Here is a 20180-nt window from a genome sequence, read left to right on the forward strand (position 1 = left end):
TTGATCCTGTTTTTACGTTGTCGAGCTTTTTTTCGTACCTTTTTATTAATTACGCTTCTGTTGCAAGCTGTATACATCTATAATATACATGTATAAATTTGTACAAGCCCGGCCTATAATATGATAACTTTTTGTGTGTATATTATACCGTATATATATTTATAATCCTTCATTCGATGTTCTTTGAACAAACCTTGTTTCTTTTTTATATATATATATATATATTTTTTTTAGAGATTTTTATATATATATATATATAAAATTTTACGCTTTTAATACATAAACCGAGAACTCATGTACCCTGTTATTGTGTATCATGTCTATTTTTTTTTTTTTATACTTGTATATCTGGATATTACATATTTATCTTTTTATCTTTTTTTTTTTCTACACGATCATGTGTGTTTCTCTGTCGCTTGAACGCTTCGTCTTCTTTCCACATTACGTATCTTATAATGTATCTTGTTTAAAAAAAAAAAAAAGTGAACGGATTGCTACGAGATATTTACCCATCCAATATATCTGTCCAAATATTTCCTTTATCTTCTTCCCTCGCTTCGCTCTTGGCTGATTGCGTTCGAAGATTCTCGATACAAAATCCGTGTAAACGATAATTAATAAACGTTCGAGTATCAAACAAAATTCGTGAAAGCTCGAAATATGTTGATCGCGTATATTTTTATATCCAAAATAACCAAAATCGTCATTTCAAAGCTTCGATTATCTCTTCCTTCCCTCGACATACACATAGATCGTATCCACTGTACAATTAACCAAGGTACAACAATTTATCGGACGTAAGAAATTTCGTTTCGGCGGAAGAGATAAAAGATCTAATCGCGGGACGAGATAGGACGAGAAACGTATTCGAAGATGCTTCCACGATGCATTCTCTTTGGATCGCGTGTACGTCGTAATAAAACGTTTCGCTTATTATCTGTGACGGCTATCAAACGTCCTCGGGTATTCTTAGTAATCCCGAGGCCGGATAAAAGGCCGGCCAAACTTTCTCATCTCTCGGCCACCTCGATCTCGATCGATATATATCCCTTTGCGGACGAGCGTCGCTGTGGACGACGGGTATTGGAGCGCGCGGTAAAAAAAATATTCACATTTAACGTTTGCGTTATAAAAACTAAAGCTTTGTTCAAATAAGCTTTATTCAAAAACTAACTAATGTTTCATCGAGAGGTAACTTGACTTCATAGGCTCGTTAAGACGTACACCAGCGCGAGAATTGAGCGGCTATTTGGCGACGCTCAAAGGGATATATATATATCGTTTCTATTGTAAATTGAATCTTCGAAGAATAATCGTGATCATCCGAGAGTAAAGCAGCGAGATAATAATAAAATATGGCGTTAAAAATGACGATCTTGCCTTGCCTCGATCGTTATAATTATTTCCAATCTTCGTGGAAAAATACGAACGAAAGGTACTGTGACGAAATTGGGGTAAACCATCTCTGAGCAATCTGTCGAGTATCCAAGTATCAAGTTCGAGATTATCGAGATTAGCAAAACTACTATTACTACTATTAGACGAATGGTTCAGTTTTTTGGTTGGAGTCGACTTTGCATGATAGAACTGATACGATTCGATCGAAATCCGATGCCCAGGCCGAGGCAATCGAATCTCGAACCACGAAGCACAGGTAAGAGAATTATCATCGGAGAGAATGCATGAGTAATCACGGCTCCGGCGGAATGTTTGCAACAAGTAAATTGGTTGTGAATGCATATTATTTTGCAACGATCCTCGATTGGAACGGCCGACTGCTTTCCGATCCAGGGAAAGGAATAGAATCCTCGAGATCGATCGAAACGCGTCTGGTACACGATCGACAACAACAATTTCGATTGGCTTCGATCTAAGAATTGGCGAAATACGAAATTGGAAACTGGAACTCGTTTCCTTGATCTCTCAGTGATTAATTTACGATTGTTCGTTTCGAACGTTCTGGTGAATCGAGTTAAACGCAAAGTTAAACGTGACGAGTTCTCGTCGTCCGTTTCTTTTGGAACTGCGGATGAAAAAGAAAAAAAAGTTACACATGGATCGCTCAAGCATCTTAAAAAAAAGAAAAAAAATATATATCAAACGATATTAGATATGCGGAGCTTCTGGCTGATCTAAAAGTGACCGACGTGGCGACGACGTCTCGATCGATCGAACTCGAGAACGGCAGTCGGCGTTTGTTATAGATATCCTCGTAAAAAAAGAAAAGAAAAGAAAAGAAAAGAAAAAAAAAAAAAAAAAGAACGATCGCAGCAATAACTCAGACCGACTCGAACTGACTTTGGCGTCGTTGTTCGGCGAGGAAGGACGATTCGAGAAAAAAAAAAAAAAAAAAAGAAGAAGGAATCGATGGAATTGTTGAACAACGAAAGCGTATCGGGGACGCTATTAATTATTTATCTCGCTTCCTGACATTTCTTATCGAGTCGCCGCAATCGTTCTGTCCAACGCGACACAAAAAGACGACTCGACTCTTTCGATCGATTTGCCGACAATAACTCGATGAAACTCGTTTCGAAAGAAACGAGGAAAAATTTTCATTTTCTTCCGAGTTTCGTCCCCCCTTCCGAAATTCTCGATTCGATGCTCGGTTCGAAGCCAAAGCCAGTTGATCCAAGCTTCGAAAATGGAAAACTCAAGCAAAGAAAACCAAGAGTGTCGTACGGCCGAGCTGTAAGATCGACAAAGTGTAACGTGTTCTTTACAGACGACCACCTTGATAGGACTATTGAAGACGGCTCGTCTTTTGCGACTCGTCAGAGTAGCCAGGAAGATCGACAGGTACAGCGAGTATGGAGCTGCTGTTTTACTACTTTTGATGGGCACCTTTGCTCTTAGTGCCCATTGGATGGCGTGTATATGGTGAGTTGCGCAAAAAGAGAAAAAAAAAAAAAGAAAAAGGAAGAAAAAACCTTCCGATATTTAAATTTAAGTCGCGAGAAAAAAAAAGAAACACGTTCGTTCGTTCGTTCCTTGGATGGAGAGGAAGGGATCTTTTTTTTTTTTATGGATCTCGGAATGTTATTATTGATCGAAACGAGTGGAATTTTGTTATTGAAGGTACGCCATAGGAAACGCGGAGAGACCAACGTTGAAGAGCAAAGTCGGTTGGCTCGATATTCTTGCCAACGACACGCATCAGTTTTATTTTCACAACAACACCGGTGGGCCGAGTATAAAGGTATGCGTGAATGAAAATTGTCGAAAAATTATTTCTCTGTATATTATTCGATCAAATCATTTTCTTCGTTTCCAGAGCCGCTACATCACAGCACTGTATTTTACCTTTAGTAGTTTAACATCGGTGGGTTTTGGAAACGTGGCTCCAAACACGGACACCGAGAAGATATTTACTATAATCGTTATGCTAATTGGATGTAAGTATCGATCGAGACGAGATGTCGTCGCTTTTTAAACTAATTATTTTAAGACTTTGCTAAAAATTTTCTTTGCTTCTTCGTTTTTTTTTCTTTTTTTTTTTTTCTTTTTTTTCTATGTACAGTCTGACTCCAATGACGTAACGTAGCGTCAATGAAAAAAGAAAAGAAAACGCGTGACTTCTCCTTAGATATCCATTAACTCGTCACTTCTTTTTTTTTCTCTCTCTCTCTCTCTCTCTTTCCAGCTTTGATGTATGCCAGTATCTTCGGTAACGTCTCGGCGATCATTCAGAGGCTTTACAGCGGCACAGCAAGATACCACACGCAGATGCTTCGAGTTCGAGAGTTCATCAGATTCCATCAGATCCCGAATCCGCTTCGTCAGAGGTTGGAAGAGTACTTTCAGCACGCTTGGACGTACACGAACGGGATCGACATGAACAGCGTTCTGAAAGGATTCCCCGAGTGCCTTCAGGCGGACATCTGTCTTCATCTGAACAGAAATCTTTTAAACAACTGTAGAGCCTTCGAGGGCGCCAGTCCCGGTTGTTTAAGGTATTTCTCCGTGTTGGAATAATAATAATAATAAAAAAAAAAAAAAAAAAGGGAAAAATGTACTAACAACAACGACAACTCGATTCGTTCAGGGCGTTATCGTTAAAATTTAAAACAACACACGCGCCACCCGGTGACACGTTGGTTCATCGAGGGGACGTGTTAACGTCCCTTTACTTCATATCGCGAGGCAGCATAGAGATATTGAAGGGCGACGTGGTGATGGCCATACTGGCGAAGGACGACATATTCGGGGAGAATCCTTGCATATATCCGACCGTTGGCAAAGCGTCTTGCAACGTGCGAGCGTTGACCTATTGCGATCTGCACAAGATACACAGGGACGATCTACTCGACGTTCTGGCCCTTTATCCAGAATTCTCGAATCACTTCAGCCAGAATCTCGAGATCACTTTTAATCTGAGAGACGTACGTATTTGCTCGTCGAATTATGTTCTACTTTTTTTCAAACGAACAACTCGTTAATCGAATATTATTTTTAATAATGCGAAAAGAAAACCTCGATTATATTTAATTCGAGCCGAGGTATTTTATTCTTGAGATATATATATATATATACTTTGAGATGTAAGTTAAATAAGTAATTTTATCTCGAAAATATAGATTAATATTTAAAAGAGAAAGTATATCAAATACTTATTAAAATTTTACCAAAACTTTGAAATCTTGGTAATCCCAAAGATTTTTACATAAAATCTTCCAAAAATCTTCCACGATTAAAAACAAGAAAGTTCTGTTTAAAATGCTTTCTGTTTTATCTCGATATCATTTCCGAGATATCGTGGAAAGATTAATTTTTAATATTTCGTTACGTCTAGCCTTACGTATAGTGATCGGTGACAGTGGATGAGTCATTGTTTTCCTCTATCCTTCCTCATATTAATTTAATATGAGGAAACAAAGTAGGTCACTTCGTTTCCTGGAAATTCGTCACTTTAGAATACCGTATCTTTGGAATCGTTTGAGATATCGTCTTAAAACAAAAGAATGGATTTTCGAAAAGAAGTTCTATTCTATATCATCCATTATTGAAAATTGAATAAAGATCGATTGTTGTTTAAGGAAGGCTTGTGGATTTTTTTTTTTTAATGAAATTTTGAAAAAAACGATCCGCAGGAGGAACAGGCTGGTGTCGATCCAATATCAGCAAGGTTTCCTGTCAGTACTCCAACGGACGTCGATGCCGACGCTAGGAGATTCGCTTTCCGTCCACCAAGATACCGTCGAGGACCCGGTGGTCCTGGCACCAATCTTATCCCCACTGGTCGACAAGACTCCTTACAGGGTGATCAGGAAGATTAGTAAGTTCTTTGATCGAAAAATTCAAAAAGATAAAATTGAATCTATCCTGACGTATTATTATTCTTTTTTCTTATTTTTTTTTTTTTTTCCCCTTTCTCAGCGACAAAGGAAGCGGCCACGGAATTCTAGAGTTCAGCACCGACAAAGCCGGCCAAGATGTGACGCCATTGAACCTAGAATTCGACGAGCCAAAACAGAGGAGCTCCACGTTGAACTCCATAACCGGTGAGAATGAGAATCGCGTGTACTCGGTCGATCGAAATTTCTTTCCTTTATTTTCTTCTTTTTCACCAATTCTTTCTCTCTCTCTCTCTCTCTCTCTTTCTCTTTCTCTTTCTGTATCTCTATCTTTCTCTCTCTCTCTCTCTCTTTCGCCTCTGATTACTGTCTGAGGAATGTTGTTCTCTGCACGGCACATAGAATATTCCTTAAATATTCGAGTAAGGGATTTTTTATACGATTACTCAATTATCGAACGTTTGCTACACAACGTGGACGTGGAAGATCGTTATGATTCAGGAAAGTACTTTTGAATCGTTGCTTCGCCAAACACCCGCCACATTACGACGCTTACCATTAAAGAATATATTTGAAAAATGTAGAAACATTTCTCGGAACATTTGTATATACATATATATATGTATGTATGTATATACGAAAAGCTCGGCTTGCCCCTTTATCCCTTTATCTATTTTATCTTGTATTTATTGAACTCGTTACGTATGAGTTTGGACCGCTTAGAATGTTCGAAGTGAACCGTTTTACCGGACAGATCAACAACGTTGTTCTGAAAAAGGTAATTTCGAATTCTTACATCGCAGAGAGTGCAGTAATTCCAGTTTGCTCTAATTATACAATAATTATACAATAGTCCTGGAGTGGAAGCGGTGGGATGAGAAAATTTTTTTTCGTTCACTAAAAACTAACACTTGATTTCCTGCAATTTCCTTTTCTTTTTTTTTTTTTTTTTTTTTTCTTTTAATTTGCTCGAAGGAAATGCTTTCTGTTAAAAAAAAAAAAAAAAATCATCTTGCTGCAGAATCTGTTATTATTTTTCGTAAACGAGAAAAACAATTTTGTAAGATTCTTAGAAATCTGTCCCCTTTTCCACTTCACGATCGCTAGATTACAATTTCAATTTCAAATTCATTCTTGATTCAATTGCTACTTGCTCGTGTTTCATAAAGATCTTCATTCCTCCATAGACATTTCTTTTATATATGAAATCTCGTCTCCGTAGCGTAGATCATTTTTCACGAGCTTTTCTCGATCGACATTTTTTTTTTCCACCTTTTTCTTTTTTTTTCCCCCCCTCTTTTTTCTCTCCGCTAAAACATCCCCTTAGCCCAATCGCGCTCTGATCGACGAATCGCGATCTCTGATCTGTGATCTTGAAACTTCTGACGTAAATTTTGTAGACATTTATCTGTAAATATACAACATTTCTGTAAATATTCCTTTAGATCTCGTTTCACAAATTTATGTAAAAATCAAATTCGTCAGAGTTCAAGATCGCTCGCTCCATTTTTTCTTTTCATTCCGTTCAATACGAAATAATTTTTTTCTTACCGTAATAAAATATTGGATATTGGATATCGTTACGACGATAAATCAATGTAAATGTAAAAGAATTCTTTTTCTTTGAAACGAAAGAGATGAGCTTGAGAACGAACGGCTTTTTTATCTTTATTTATTTTTCCATTTTTCTACTGAAAAATAAAAGACAATTTCTTCCTTTTCTTTTCTTTTTTTTTTTTTTTTCCTCCCCCACGATATCTCGTCCCGTCGATCAAACTCATCTCGCAAATGTCTCGTCAAATCGATCGGAAAAATCTTAATCTTAAAGCGTTGGAGTTAAAAGCGTTTGGGTTAAGCGTGCAGCATTTATAAGCTTTGCGTTTGCATTTGACTCCCGAGTTCGTTAACACCTTGAAACCTGGTTGTTCAGGCATGCTAACCCATCTCAAGCGCAGCATACCGGACCTACGCCAACACAAGATCCATCTTCAACCACTGACGAGTCACGATTACCTTGCCAAGCAGAGTAAGTATCCCATTTGGCGCAAGTAGATCTGCCCAATTTTTCTATATTCGTCGCAACGAGCAAACATACATTATTGACCGATGTCTCTCCTCGCATAATCATCTCTGGCGAGTAATACATCTTATGCTCGAGAAAACGGCACGATCGTTAACGCCCCCCTTCTCCCCCCCTCCTCCCCTTTTTGAATACATATTTATATATATATATATACGAAAGTATATTTCGACCCCTTTCTCTTTCTCTCTCTGTCTCTCAATTTACCTCTCGTTTTCTCGCTCTGCCAATTCTCTTTCTCTCGATCTCTTCTCTCTCTCTCTCTCTCTCTCTCTCTCTCTCTCTCTGTCTCTCTCTCTCTCTCCTCCTCGTTCCCCTTTCTTTCTTGGAGATAAGAGGCACTTTTAGAGGGTAGGAAGGTGCTCGTGCTACTCCCCCGTGGATCGTGGTACTGATTGTGTGCCTGGGTTTATCCAGTGACCACGCCGTTGACGAAACCAGCGCGGAGAAGCTCGGCCGCTGGTGAAAGCTGCCTCAGCCAGAACGCGGTACATCCGACCTCGACGACATCCAGTCACTACACCACACCGTCGCCACCTCAGCATCCCCAGACTCACGGTGCGTGAAATCGCGTTTATGTGCCCCTCCCCCACATCCACCCCCACCCACCCCACATTTCTTCTTCTTCCCCGATCGCTCGATCTCCTTTGCCCACCGTGTTCTCTTTCTTCTTCTAATGCTTCGACGAGCTCGACACCGTATGACAATTTAAACGTATAAAGAGAAATCGACGATACGTAGATCGGGATAGGGGTAAGAAAAAAAAAGTGTACGTATCCGAAAGCAGGAGAAGGAGGATTCCTTCGAAATGTGCATTACGCTCGAGTCGAATAGTCGGATTAGAAAATTTTTCTCGCCCCCCTCCCCCCCAAGCGCGCAGAAAACGGATTTTTATTTATACGTTTTATTAATCTTCTTTTCTCTTTTTTTTCTTTTTTTTTTTTTTTTCCCCTCTCTCCTTTTACTTGTAGGCGACTTTCAAAGCGGACCAGGCCGACCCGTGGAAGAGATAAACGCGAGAATAGATCAACTGTCGCGGCAAGTGTCCTCGCTGGAACACTCGATGGGGGAGAACATAAGGTTGATATTGACGCTGCTCCAACAGACGCTCAACTCGTCGAGGGAGAGTTCGAGCATCGAGATGATGGGCGGCGGGCCGACCTCGGTCGGCCTGTCGAAAAGTGGTAGAGCCCCGGCGTTGGTCCAACGATCGGCCAGCGAGCCCCAACCCCCTACTGGCCCGCCGTCGAGTAACGGGAATGGAAAGATCCAGCCTAGCACGTCTCACGGTTTGTTCAGGTGAGCCGGTCACGGTGATTCACGGTGAAAATTCTTGAAAAACTCTCTCGTTCGCGTCACGTAACGTGTCAAAAAGAGATTGGAAAAAGGAAAAAGGAAATAAAAAGCAATTTGAAGAAGCGAAAAACGAATAATCTGGCCTTTGAAATTGGGAAGGAGAAAAAAAAGGAGGGGGGGATTGCTTCCCCTTTATGACTCGATAACTGAGAAAAAACTTGCGTCGTAGTTTGCATCATAGTTTCGTTTGAAATTGAAATGGGCCATCTTTTTCACACGTTACCCTGTTCTTAGTCTGTTTGTCACATAAGCAGATGTAACATGTGTCTTTACTTTCTCTGTTTTGTTTCTCTGTGTCTCATACTCTCTCTCTCTCTCTCTCTCTCTCTCTCTCTCTCTCTCTCTCTCTCTCTCTCTCTGTCTCTCTCTGTCTCTTTCTATATACATATATATATATATATATGTATATGTATATATGTGTACGCGCGTATTTCCTTTTTTCTCTTTCTTTCTATTCAAATCGACACGGTCGGCACGGAGATTCGTTTGAAATCGCGGTATCGCTTTCGGGAAACGTAGACAAAAAGCGTGTTCCGTTGTTATCATTACATCTCTTCTTTATTACTTTTTTTTTCTTCTTCTTCTTCTTCTTCTACTTCTTCTTCTTCTTCTTCTTCTTCTTCTTCTTCTTCTTCAAAGTAGAGAATTATTCTGTTTCTTCCTAGGAAGTAATCGATAATTTTTATTCTTGTGAAAAGCTTTCTTTCGAAATCCCTGGATCAGTTGCATTTGATTTCGGCGTCTTTTATTTTGGAAAGGTTGGACAAGTTCCGAAGGTGACCATACTCTCTCATACTCTTCTTTGAAACCCTTTTTTTTGCGAGCAGTGTCGCGCAAGTAGAAACAAGGCAGCAGGAGTATTGTGCATTGATCGCAAAAAGCAAAAAAAAAAAAAAAAAAAAAAAGAAATTTGCGTAAAATTAACGCTAACTAGTTTCCTGCGTAATCAAATTATTGCCAGTTAATTTTCTCTCACGTTGTAAGTACATTTTCAATATCAATCATTTCTTTCTCTTTCTCTCTCTCTCTCTCTCTCTTTCTTTCTCTTTCTCTTTTTCTCTCTCTCTTTCTCTCTTTCTCTCCTTAATCTTTGTCCCTCTTTTTTTTTTTTTTTTTTCTTAATCTTGCATCGAATAGAAGAAACAATTGACATCGACATTTATTCGAGAATCATTTTTTGAGGTATTTGTAGAATGATTTTCTTCTTCTTTTAGCGCTAGATCTTTCGTTAGTTTATTACACTTTGATCTGTATACTCTTGTTCAAGTAATTAACACGAGCTGTGTGAATTTCTTTCTTTCTTTTTTTTTTTTTTTTTCCCTTCCATTTCCACGTTACTAGTTACAATAATATCGATCGAGCGTGTGTAGATGATTTAATTTATTCTGCGATATAGCACGTTTTCGAAGCTTGACGATGAATAATAAACGCGGGAAATTCGATTCATTTCAAGCCACTTGTTTTCTCGATCCTTCACGATTTTTTTTACCATATATGTATGTATGCGTGGAATAATTTAAAGGAAAAGAAGATATTTTTTCTTGTTTTTTTTTTTTTTTTTTTTTTTTTTTACATATAGATAGAACACACAAATTATAATATTAAAACTACAAAAACAAAAAAAAAAAAAAGAAAAGAAAAAATTAATATGGAAAAGGCACGTTTAGAGAATTCACGCAAGCGTATTTTAATCATCGACAATACCGTTGACTATTCTAGAAATTTTTTTTTTTCTTTTTCACTTTCAGAAAAATTTTTTAACTTTTCATTCCATTCCAACGACAACACTCACGATACACACCTCACTCTTTACACACCTTAACAAAACTTAACCCCTCTAGTAGCAACTTAAAATATCTCATCATCACGATGGACAGAGGTAAGAGATTGAAATTTGTAGCTGATTCCCGCGAGTATGAATCGCCACTACGTAGGACATAAGTTTTTCATTAGTGCACAAGCATACGTATGTTTTGCTAGTTTCGTTTTAGAAGAATGCAGTACAGTCTCGATAGTATGAAAATCGAGTAACAATAATGAGTCTCGATCTTGAAAACTTTTTCGAAGCATTTGTAAAAATATCTTTTTTTTCGTAAGCAAAGAGAGAGAAAAAAAACGATAATTCCAAATTAAACAAAATAATTCGATTAATCTTTACATTTCTGTGCAAACTACTTCTAAAATCGATATCGTCGAGCCGCTCGTCCACAACGTCTCTTTCCGCTAATCGAATCGAATCGAATTTTAATTCAATTTTATTCCTCAACAACTATCGAGATTCTACCATATTATATATATTTATACATATATATATATATATACGTCTTAGCATTCGATCTCAAATCTTATGCCCCTTAAAAAAAAAAGAAAAAAAAAAGCGTACCAAGAAGAATTACAAACAAATATCAGATCACACACACACACACACACAGAGATTCCGTAGAAAGTAAATAAACGAAACAATGTCGATGTCAGAATTTGAGACGCGATTTCTGAACTGATAGGGAGTCCCAATCAGACCAGACTTGCGACACTGTTCGGGACACTTTAGACGAATTAGAGGCCTAACCGTATCCCCTTGTACATATATCACGTGCTTCAAGTATATTAATATCGCTGCTACTCGTAGCGGCCGCTTATCGACCGACCGACCGAGCGAAAAATCGATTAATCTCCCCCCTCCCCCCTTTTTCGTTTCATTTTCCATCCGCAGCAGGCCCCCAACGAAGGAGCCGATGTCGACGTCCTCGGGTACGTCGCGATTGACCGTCACCTCGGACACGTCCGCGTTGGCCACGGCCTTGCAAACGGCGTTGAACGGGAGAACGGCGCCCACCAGGTCCCAGAGCCAACCCGTCGACCTGGCCGTGCCGCCCCCGTCGCAACAGGCGCATCTGCCGCACGCGTGGCACAGCCAACCCGCTGCATTCAGGAGAGGAGAGTTCAGGAGCGGGTAACTGATCCAAATGTTCCCTCCCTTTCTCTTTTTTCCTCGACGAGGGAGAAGAAAAAACGTAAAGCACTATTCATCGTGTACGACTCGCAATCGCATTCGCCCTCCTTTTATTTTTGTTTCATTTCAATCATCGCGTTACTCTACTCGTCCGGTTGATACGATTCTTTTCTGTAATCGTCTGGGTGGACGATAAAACGATTGGCGTGCACTTGTTGGATTCAGTTGATAAAGTTGTTTCGATAATTTGTTAATAATTGTTCAAAAAAATAATCGCAAATAATCGTGGTGCGAAACGGGGAAAGGTCGAGGTTACGAAAAGCTGTATGAACTATTGATCAACTTTTATTAATTAATTAGCGTATTTTAACGAGTTCTTTTGACGAGGGAAACGTAAAACATACACTATTTATCGTACGATTTTTCGCAATCGTATATCATTTGTCTGATCTCGTTTCATTTCTCTTTTACTCAATGATATATAATCTGATCACGATTATCTTATTCCACTTCTTTTCGTCTGGATTGGCGTACACTTGTGTTGGATAATAAAGTTAACAAAGTTGATAAAAGTTACTTCGCGATAATTTATTATGTACAAAAACGCTATATCATGAAACTTTGATAAAGTAACTTTACCTTTATGATTGGATTACGATTATTCCATAATCATGATTATCTCATTCTACTTCCGCCTTCTTCTCTCAAATAAATATCTTTTCCCTACTTTCCGTCTGATAATAAAAACTTATTGGAATAATCCATTTAATTGAATCGTATTTAATATTGGATTAAATATTGAAACGTTTCGCAGGTACAGTTCGTTCAACAAGCGATCAGAGCCGGAGGGTGAGGATCCGTGGAGCTGCGTGGTGTCGGTTTCGGATCGAGGGGGTTCCCAGCGTCCCCGAAGCAGCGAGTCCCGAAAGGAGCCGACGAATCATCGCGGTTCCAGCGAGCTTGGCGCCGCTCAACGCACGGAGAGCAGGCAACCAGGCCGGGACGAGGCCACCCCGGGGCAGAGGCAAGAGTCCTCGAGGCAGACGAGCGAGGACATCTCGTGGGAGTTCACGATAAACGAAGCGCCGATCGCGAGGCTGGAATCGTTGGACGAACTCGATCAGGATCACGTTAGTTAAGACCAACGTTCCTCCCCCCGCCCCACACCCCACCCCACACCTCCCTCCCTTCCTTTTCGAAGCAAAGAAAAAAAATTGCAGACTCGCTTGCGACTGAAAACGCGACGAAGCGTCGCCGGGGATATCGGCGACGATTAACGATCATTCGGATGGCTGTGGACTCCTTCCGTTCCCTCTTGGAGGATCTAACAAACCTGTGGCGCCAGGATTGAACCCGCCCCTCGATCGATTTTCTCTTGGAGATCTCTTTAATCGAATCTTCATCCTCTCCTCTCTTCTTTGCGACCTTCGGGCAGGACGAAAGCGAGATTATTCGTTACATTTCCTCCCTCGCTTATTTTTCCTATTTTTCATTCACCCTCTTCGAGAGAATATTCGTCCCCCCCTTTTCCCAGATTTATTTATTTATTGTCTGCGTTGGTACGAGTCATGGCCATACCATTTCGAGAAGAAAGCACAATCTTATTTTTTTTTTTTATCCCCCCAAAATAATAGTTTTCCAACGAAAGATTATTATCTTCTACATTCGATTCTACATTTTCTCCACCGAGCGAAGTAAGTTTTCTTCATCGAATCGAGTATTCATCGAGTGGGATCGTTTGAGGGAATATCGATCGGGGGACGCGCAGCGATGTCGATGCGAAGGACGACGAGTGGTTTATTTTTATCGTTTTCGAGGAAGCGGACGAGGAGGAGGAAAGAGAGAGAAGAACAAGCGGCGTTTTCGAAATGTTGTATATACACGCGCGTGTACAAACACGTGACACGTACATACGCGTGCATTACATACGGATTGCATTTCTCCTACACACATGTACACGTACACAGAGTTAATCCGACCGCGGCGTTATCGACTTTGCCTTCAAGGTTTTTCTACCCCTGTTGACGCTACCCCTTTTTTTCCTTCGAGCAATTTTTTTTAATCGAATTAAAAAACACGCGCATACACACACACACACACACAGACAGACACATGCACAGACACGCGCGCGCGTACGTGTTCCCCTCCGGTGACGATGCTTCTTTGTTTTGTTTTGCACGTTTCTTTCGTTTCTACTCGAAACCGTGTAAAAAAGGAGAGAAAAACGAAACGATAGAAGAGGAAAATTATTATATATATAGGAGAGAACAAAGGAGAGCGAGGGGAATTAATAACGAAAGGGAAATAAAATGAAATGGAAGTAGGAGATGGAAGGGCAGAAGATCGATGTTCGCGGAATTGAGAGAAAGAGAAATTTAAAAAAGAAAGGAAAAGAGGAGGAAATGGAACAGACTGAAGGGCGGAAGTTCGAAATCGAAATAGGAGGCGGCTCGTGGTGAGTTTCTGAGAATTTTTGGAAATTCAAACAACGTATAACTCGTTTTCGATTGAGAGCACTTTCTTTTTTTTTTTTCAATTGCTTATAAGAACAACAAAAAAGAGGAAGTAAGAAGTAAAAAAAAAAAAAAAAGGAAGAAGAAGAAGAAGAAGAACCCACGAGAGATATCGGGCTGGATGAAAGATCGAAGGATCGATGACGAACGAATTAGGTATGTGCGAGAACAAATAAAAGAAAACTAATAGAAATACAATTCTGAGTGCCACCTAATACCGAATAAAACTGCAATGTCCTTTATACAGACAACCAAAAAGAAAAAAAGAAAAAAAAAAAAAAAGAAAAAAAAGGAAACAAATAGATAAATATAATAAAAGAAATTGACGAGAAAATAATGGGGCAAGCGAGAAAATGGGGGAAATTAATTAATATGAGAGAGAGAATTTAGATAATTACTAATATTCTATTATTATTATGATCATTCTTACGATTATTATTATTATTATTATTATTATTATTATTATTATTGTTATTATTATTATTATATTATATTATATTATTATATTATTATTGCCATAAAGTAGGGAAGAAACGCAAGCGCGATGGGGAGGAGGCGAAGAAATTATAGAAAATATCATACCGACGGTGTAAAAATGGTTGAAGGAAAAAAAAAAGAAGGAGAAAAAAAGAAAGAAAGAAAGAGAGAGAGAGAAAGAAAGAAAGAGAGAAATGAACAAGAGAAAAAGAAACAACAACAACAACAACAACAATTGCCTGCGCAATAACGGTATATAAATATATATGTATATATATCTATATATATATGTATATATATATTTATATTATATATATGTGTATATACATGTTATACGTACATGTTTGCTCGTGTACGTATATACACACCAGTGCCGTGTGTATGCGTATACATACGTTGTAAAAAAAAAAAAAAAATTTTTTACAAGATATATCTCGAATTAATTGATAACTTCTAAGCGTACGTTGGTTTCTCTTCCTCAATTTTCGTTCTCGACCTCCCGAGTGTTTACTTTTTTTCACCCCGTTCGGCGATTTATCACGCAATGATAAGGGTGGAAAGCGATGATCGATGATTCTCGATCGTTCGTTTCTTGTAATCGTTATAATCGTTTTCCTCTGAGAGCGAGCTGAGAACGAAAGAGAAGATTCCCCCCCCCCCCTCCCCCTCTCCTCTTTTATTATTATTATTTTGCCAGTGAGAGGATGTTCAACACGATTGCTAAAGAAAAAAAGAAAAAATTCTTGACAATAATTTGGAAATCAATGATTCGATTACTCGGAGAGATTACTCGATATTAAGATATTGATCGATATCGTCACATATCACTTTGAAGAATGAAAAATCGAATCATGGAATTTTGTCATTGAAGATCGAACTTTCTTTCTTTTGTCTTTGATTCGAAAACGGATTCGGGACGAATTGTAATAGATAAAAGAATGAAAATATGTAAATTTGAAAAAAAAGGGAATACAGATCGGGACGAGTGTGTGGGGAAAGGAGGAACGAAACGAAGGGGATGAAAAGAAAGAAGTTTGCATCGATCGAGGATCATCGGATCACGGATTCGTTCTTTGCTCAGTATTTTAGGCTGTAAATGATACCGATACATTCGATGTAACGATTATGATGAAATCGTAGAGTTACTTTGTAACGAGAGAGGAGCAGCGGCGCAGCGCTAAAGAGAAGCAGCTTTTTAATTACAAATAGCAATTATCTTTGATTATTACCAGTAGTACACGCAGCACACGTGGATTTTCGCACTTAGGTACACGGCGAAACGAATGCGGATTTATTGTTCTTTATAGAAAAAAAAAAAAAAGAAAAAAAAGAAAAAAAAAAAGGAAAAAAAAAATAAAAAAGAATAATGGATGTTCAGAACATGGTCCGGAAAGAGGACAACAGTGATCACGAACAGAGGAGGAAAAAGAAAAACAATAACTTTTATTCGTTATTACTAATTTAATGAAACATTCATATCATGTGAACATTCGTTACGAATCTTTTTTTTTTTTTTTTTTTTTTTTTTTTTTCTCTTTAAACAAAATCGAGATGAAAATTGTTTCCAACGTTTTCGCGACGATTCGCGAAGATTCTGAAAAATCATTCCGCGACGAGGAATGGAAAAGTTTATTCGAGAAGATATAATTTCATTTCGAATGATCGAAATCGAAGAAATCGACGCTTAATTTTAATCCAAGTGTGATGAACGATGAATGCACAACGATAAATAGAATTTTATTTCTAAGGAACCAGCTTGTCAAACGTCGAAAGTGTCTACATTACCTGTTCATTTTCAAATCGTTGATCAATGTATCTGTCCAAGAATGAAGAGAAAAAAACAGTAAAATTCTCTTATGTTTCTTAGATCCGATTTTTCTTTACCATTCGTTAAAAAGTATATCGTATATATCCGACAATTGGATAAATCGAGTCACTGCTGTTCTCGAAATCTACGTGAACCATCTACGCGAAGATGCGAGCCAAATATGCTTTTTAGTATATATTTTTTTTTTTTTTTCTTTTTTCCCCTCCCCCATCGAGAAATGATATATTCATCCGCGTTGAGTTGAAAAGAAAAAGAAGAAAAAAGAGAAGAAGAACGACGGAGAAAAGAAAAGAGCCGGATACCAAAAGACGTCCATTGCATCATTCCCTTTGGAGGATATAATTTCGCGATAATTATTGATTATAATTTCAGATTCGCTTCGTACACCATTTTGAACATCGAATTTTTGCAGAAGATTTTTTAGAATAAACCCGAGTGGATAAATACCCATCGACAAATTCGAATACATCCTCGACGAGTCGAAAAACGTTGTAAAAGCGTTGTAAATTGTCTTTGAAAATTTTTTACTTGCGACGACGCGAAAAACATGCATTTATTCGTTTCCCCTACCTTTCCCCCTCCCCCTCCCCCTCGCCCCGAGAGAAAAACTCGACGACGATGTAACTTCGTTAGGTGTTTGATTTGGGGTTTATTAAACTCTTTTCTATCTGTTGAAACTGATGGATGAAAAATTTCGAAGGAGAGAAAAAAAAAAAAAAAACAGACGATGATGCAAGAAAACGCATGATTCACATCAGAGATCCGCTCTTTTTTTCTGACCGCAAGAATATCAAAATCGAGAGAAGCAAAAAGAAAAAACAAGAAGAAAGATAGATATATTCACCTTCCGACAAGAAGAAGTTCATCAACGCAAGTTTTCGCTTTTAAAGTGTTCAGGTCTATTCGAAACTTTTATCAATTTTTCAAATTAAAAGGAAGCATCGCGCGAAATTTATATATACGGATGGACGAATCCCGTCCAGATTTCGCAAAAAAAAGTTTGCAAAAAAAGTTTACGCTTCTATTCTAATACGCAATCTGATCAAAGGAGGGAAGACTTGCGTTACGAACTTCGATCAACGAACGATCAAACTCGTCCAATCGGTATGAAACTTCCCCAACGATCAACGAGAAACCTTCCCTTGAAACTCGAATTCGAAGAACTCTTCGAAATTCCTTCGAAATCCACCGACTCTGATCCCCTCTCGAGTTTCGAGAAACATCAAAATTTCGAGATCAATCCTCTCTGAGCCAAGACTTCCTCCAGAGAAGTTGCTCGAATACCAGCGCCACTTCGCCCTTCGTCGCCACTTTTCCTCGTCGAACGTGTTTCTTCCTTTTCTGCAAACCTCTCGCACGAACGTTCCTTATCTCGAAATTAACGAATTTTCACGCTCGACTGTTGTATTCGTATTTCAAAGACGAATCGCTGGATCGACACGTAATCGCGCAATCACACACGTAAAAAAACAAAAAAAGAAGAAAAAAAAATAAAAAAAAAAAAAGAGAAAGGATCGACACGTACACACCGAGTCATCGATAATTATAATTCGTATGCGAATGCGTATTGTAAAAGTATATTCGTTTTTTTAATCGAAGCTGCCTCTCGCTTTTGAATTCTACCGCGGCCGACCGAGAGAGAGAGAGAGAGAGAGAGAGAGAGAGAGAATAAATGGTGGACGAGAGAAAAGAGGTGGAAAAGGGATCTTTGCAGGAATTCGTGCCAGGATCGACACGACGACAGGCTGTGCGACGGTCATTCCGTCAAAGGGTGTTCCTCGATCGACGATTTCGAGAAAATTCCAATTGGAATTTTCTTTTCTTTTTTTTTTTTTGTCTCTCGAGGGTCACGTTCGAGGGTAGATTACTCGAGGATTGATCGCAGAGGTTGTTGAAGTTCACTTCTTCAGTAATTTTGAGATTCCATTTTATAAAAAATATTGTTGAAAATATATTTATCGTTAGATAATATTCGCGCGTGCATTCCTTGAAATAAATTTCTAATTTCCAAGTTTGTTTTAAAGGGGGGAGGGGGAATTTGCGATTTAATCGTTCATCCAATTTCGATGGTTGCAACGTATTAATGGTCGGTGATAATTTTTAATTCGGTTAACCCTCTCGTTCCCTTCGACAAGTCTTTACGACTACGTAATTTAGAATTGTTACCAAGTTACGAGAAAAAAAAAATGTTATTCCCTAGATAAATTTTATTCAACTATTACGCAGTTGTTTCTAATCGCTTGTTTGCCGTGTAAATTGCAGAAAAAAGTTGCATAGTCAAATTTCTAAAATGGGGCTATGGTTAAATAATGAAGGAGACGAATGAAAGGGGAATGACAGGGTTAAAAATATGATATAATGGCAGACACAGTGCGTCGAATATCGAGATCGGCAATAATTTAATCAACCTATCCGCGCCAGTTTTGCAATAATTTAGCGATAAGTGTTGCCTCCGTTGAGACGCGTGTGTGCATCGAGTAATTTACTCGCATAACGGGAAAATAAAAAAATAGGAGGGGAGAAAATAAAGAGCGGAAGAGACTCGAGAGAAGACAATTCGAGGAACACTCGTCGCGATATATTTCGTTTGTAAAGAGGATAAGGGAATTAAACGCGGAAATAAAGTTAAGAAGAAGGATAGATTTAGACGGAGAGAGAGAGAGAGAGGGAGTGAGAGATGAAATCCTATCCGCGGTAGATGAATTTACTCGCGTTTTTTCCCAGATTATGCAATTTAAGATTGTTCTGTGTATATATATATATACATATATATATACATATATACACATATATATGACATAATCTTGGATCGTATCGATTATATTACGCAGGTGAGCGCACTGATTTGTAACACGTAACAAGAGGATTAAAAAAGAAGAAAAAAAAAAAAAAAAAAAAAGGAGAATTTGTTCGTGACAGAGAGAGAGAGAGAGAGAGAGCGAGAAAGTTTCGAGTGAATGAAGATGAGGAGAAAAAGCGAGGGGTGAAAGGAGAACGCGAGAGCGTGAAGGGTGAAAGTGAATAAAAAATAAAAAGAGAGAAAGAGAGAGAGAGAAAGGGAGAGAAAGAATGAAGTATGAGAGGTGATATAGTGAGAAAGAACGTGTGAGAGAGAAGATAAGATTTTTGTACCACCCCCTAAATCAATTCCTGCTCTTCACCGAGCACCCTCCGAGATTAAAATAAAATTACACGAGTGTCTTTATTCTTATCCCCCATCCCCCCACCGTCGAGAAAGAGATTTAATGGAATACAAAACGAAGATGAACAATATTTGAAAAAGTGAAAAAAAAGTAAAAAAAAAAAAAAAAAAAAAAAAGACAGGAGAATTACGAAGAATGAGAGCATTCGCTTGAAAGAAGATATCGCCTCGAATTTTTTACAGCGTAGCTCAATAAAAATGTTCGCATTCAACAAATTGTACCGTCTATTTTATTTTTTTCATAATTATCGAACCAAATTTCCGGCGTTTTATTTAGTTTAGCTCGATAAAAATCTTTCGTGGTATCTTCTATATTTTGAACGATTCGATTTAAATAATTTTGATAAATAATTTTTTATTTTTCTTTAGAATTTTTCAGAGTGTGTAATATCGAAAATATTTCGTATTAAATATAAAAAGATACTACGGACGGTTAATAATTAAAATTTATCATCAATTATTCCAATTTCCTTTGTC

At 38.3% G+C, this 20180-nt stretch overlaps 1 protein-coding gene across 8 annotated transcripts in view; it reads left to right on the forward strand.

The window, feature by feature from the left end:
* The window catches only part of sei (potassium voltage-gated channel seizure), a 104587-nt gene extending 84668 nt beyond the window's left edge, over positions 1–19919 (forward strand). For 3 of the 8 annotated variants that reach the window (XM_086908996.1, XM_086908993.1, XM_086908998.1), the window contains 12 exons: positions 2726–2880; positions 3079–3199; positions 3275–3395; positions 3644–3953; positions 4046–4382; positions 5091–5275; positions 5377–5501; positions 7225–7320; positions 7792–7932; positions 8346–8673; positions 11444–11683; positions 12498–19919. In XM_086908996.1, coding sequence (XP_086765122.1) covers positions 2726–2880; positions 3079–3199; positions 3275–3395; positions 3644–3953; positions 4046–4382; positions 5091–5275; positions 5377–5501; positions 7225–7320; positions 7792–7932; positions 8346–8673; positions 11444–11683; positions 12498–12822 — 2484 coding nt within the window. In that variant the 3' untranslated portion in view covers positions 12823–19919. Of the gene's footprint in view, positions 1–2725; positions 2881–3078; positions 3200–3274; positions 3396–3643; positions 3954–4045; positions 4383–5090; positions 5276–5376; positions 5502–7224; positions 7321–7791; positions 7933–8345; positions 8674–9428; positions 9507–11443; positions 11684–12497 lie in introns of all 8 variants that reach the window. The other 5 variants (XM_086909001.1, XM_086908994.1, XM_086908997.1 and 2 more) reach the window with 5 other exon arrangements.
* Positions 19920–20180: the final 261 nt, after the last annotated feature.

Source organism: Apis florea, unplaced genomic scaffold (assembly GCF_048593485.1).
Source record: "Apis florea isolate Af1SG1 unplaced genomic scaffold, ASM4859348v1 contig_3081_pilon, whole genome shotgun sequence".
In the NCBI taxonomy this organism is placed as follows: Eukaryota; Metazoa; Arthropoda; class Insecta; order Hymenoptera; family Apidae; genus Apis; species Apis florea.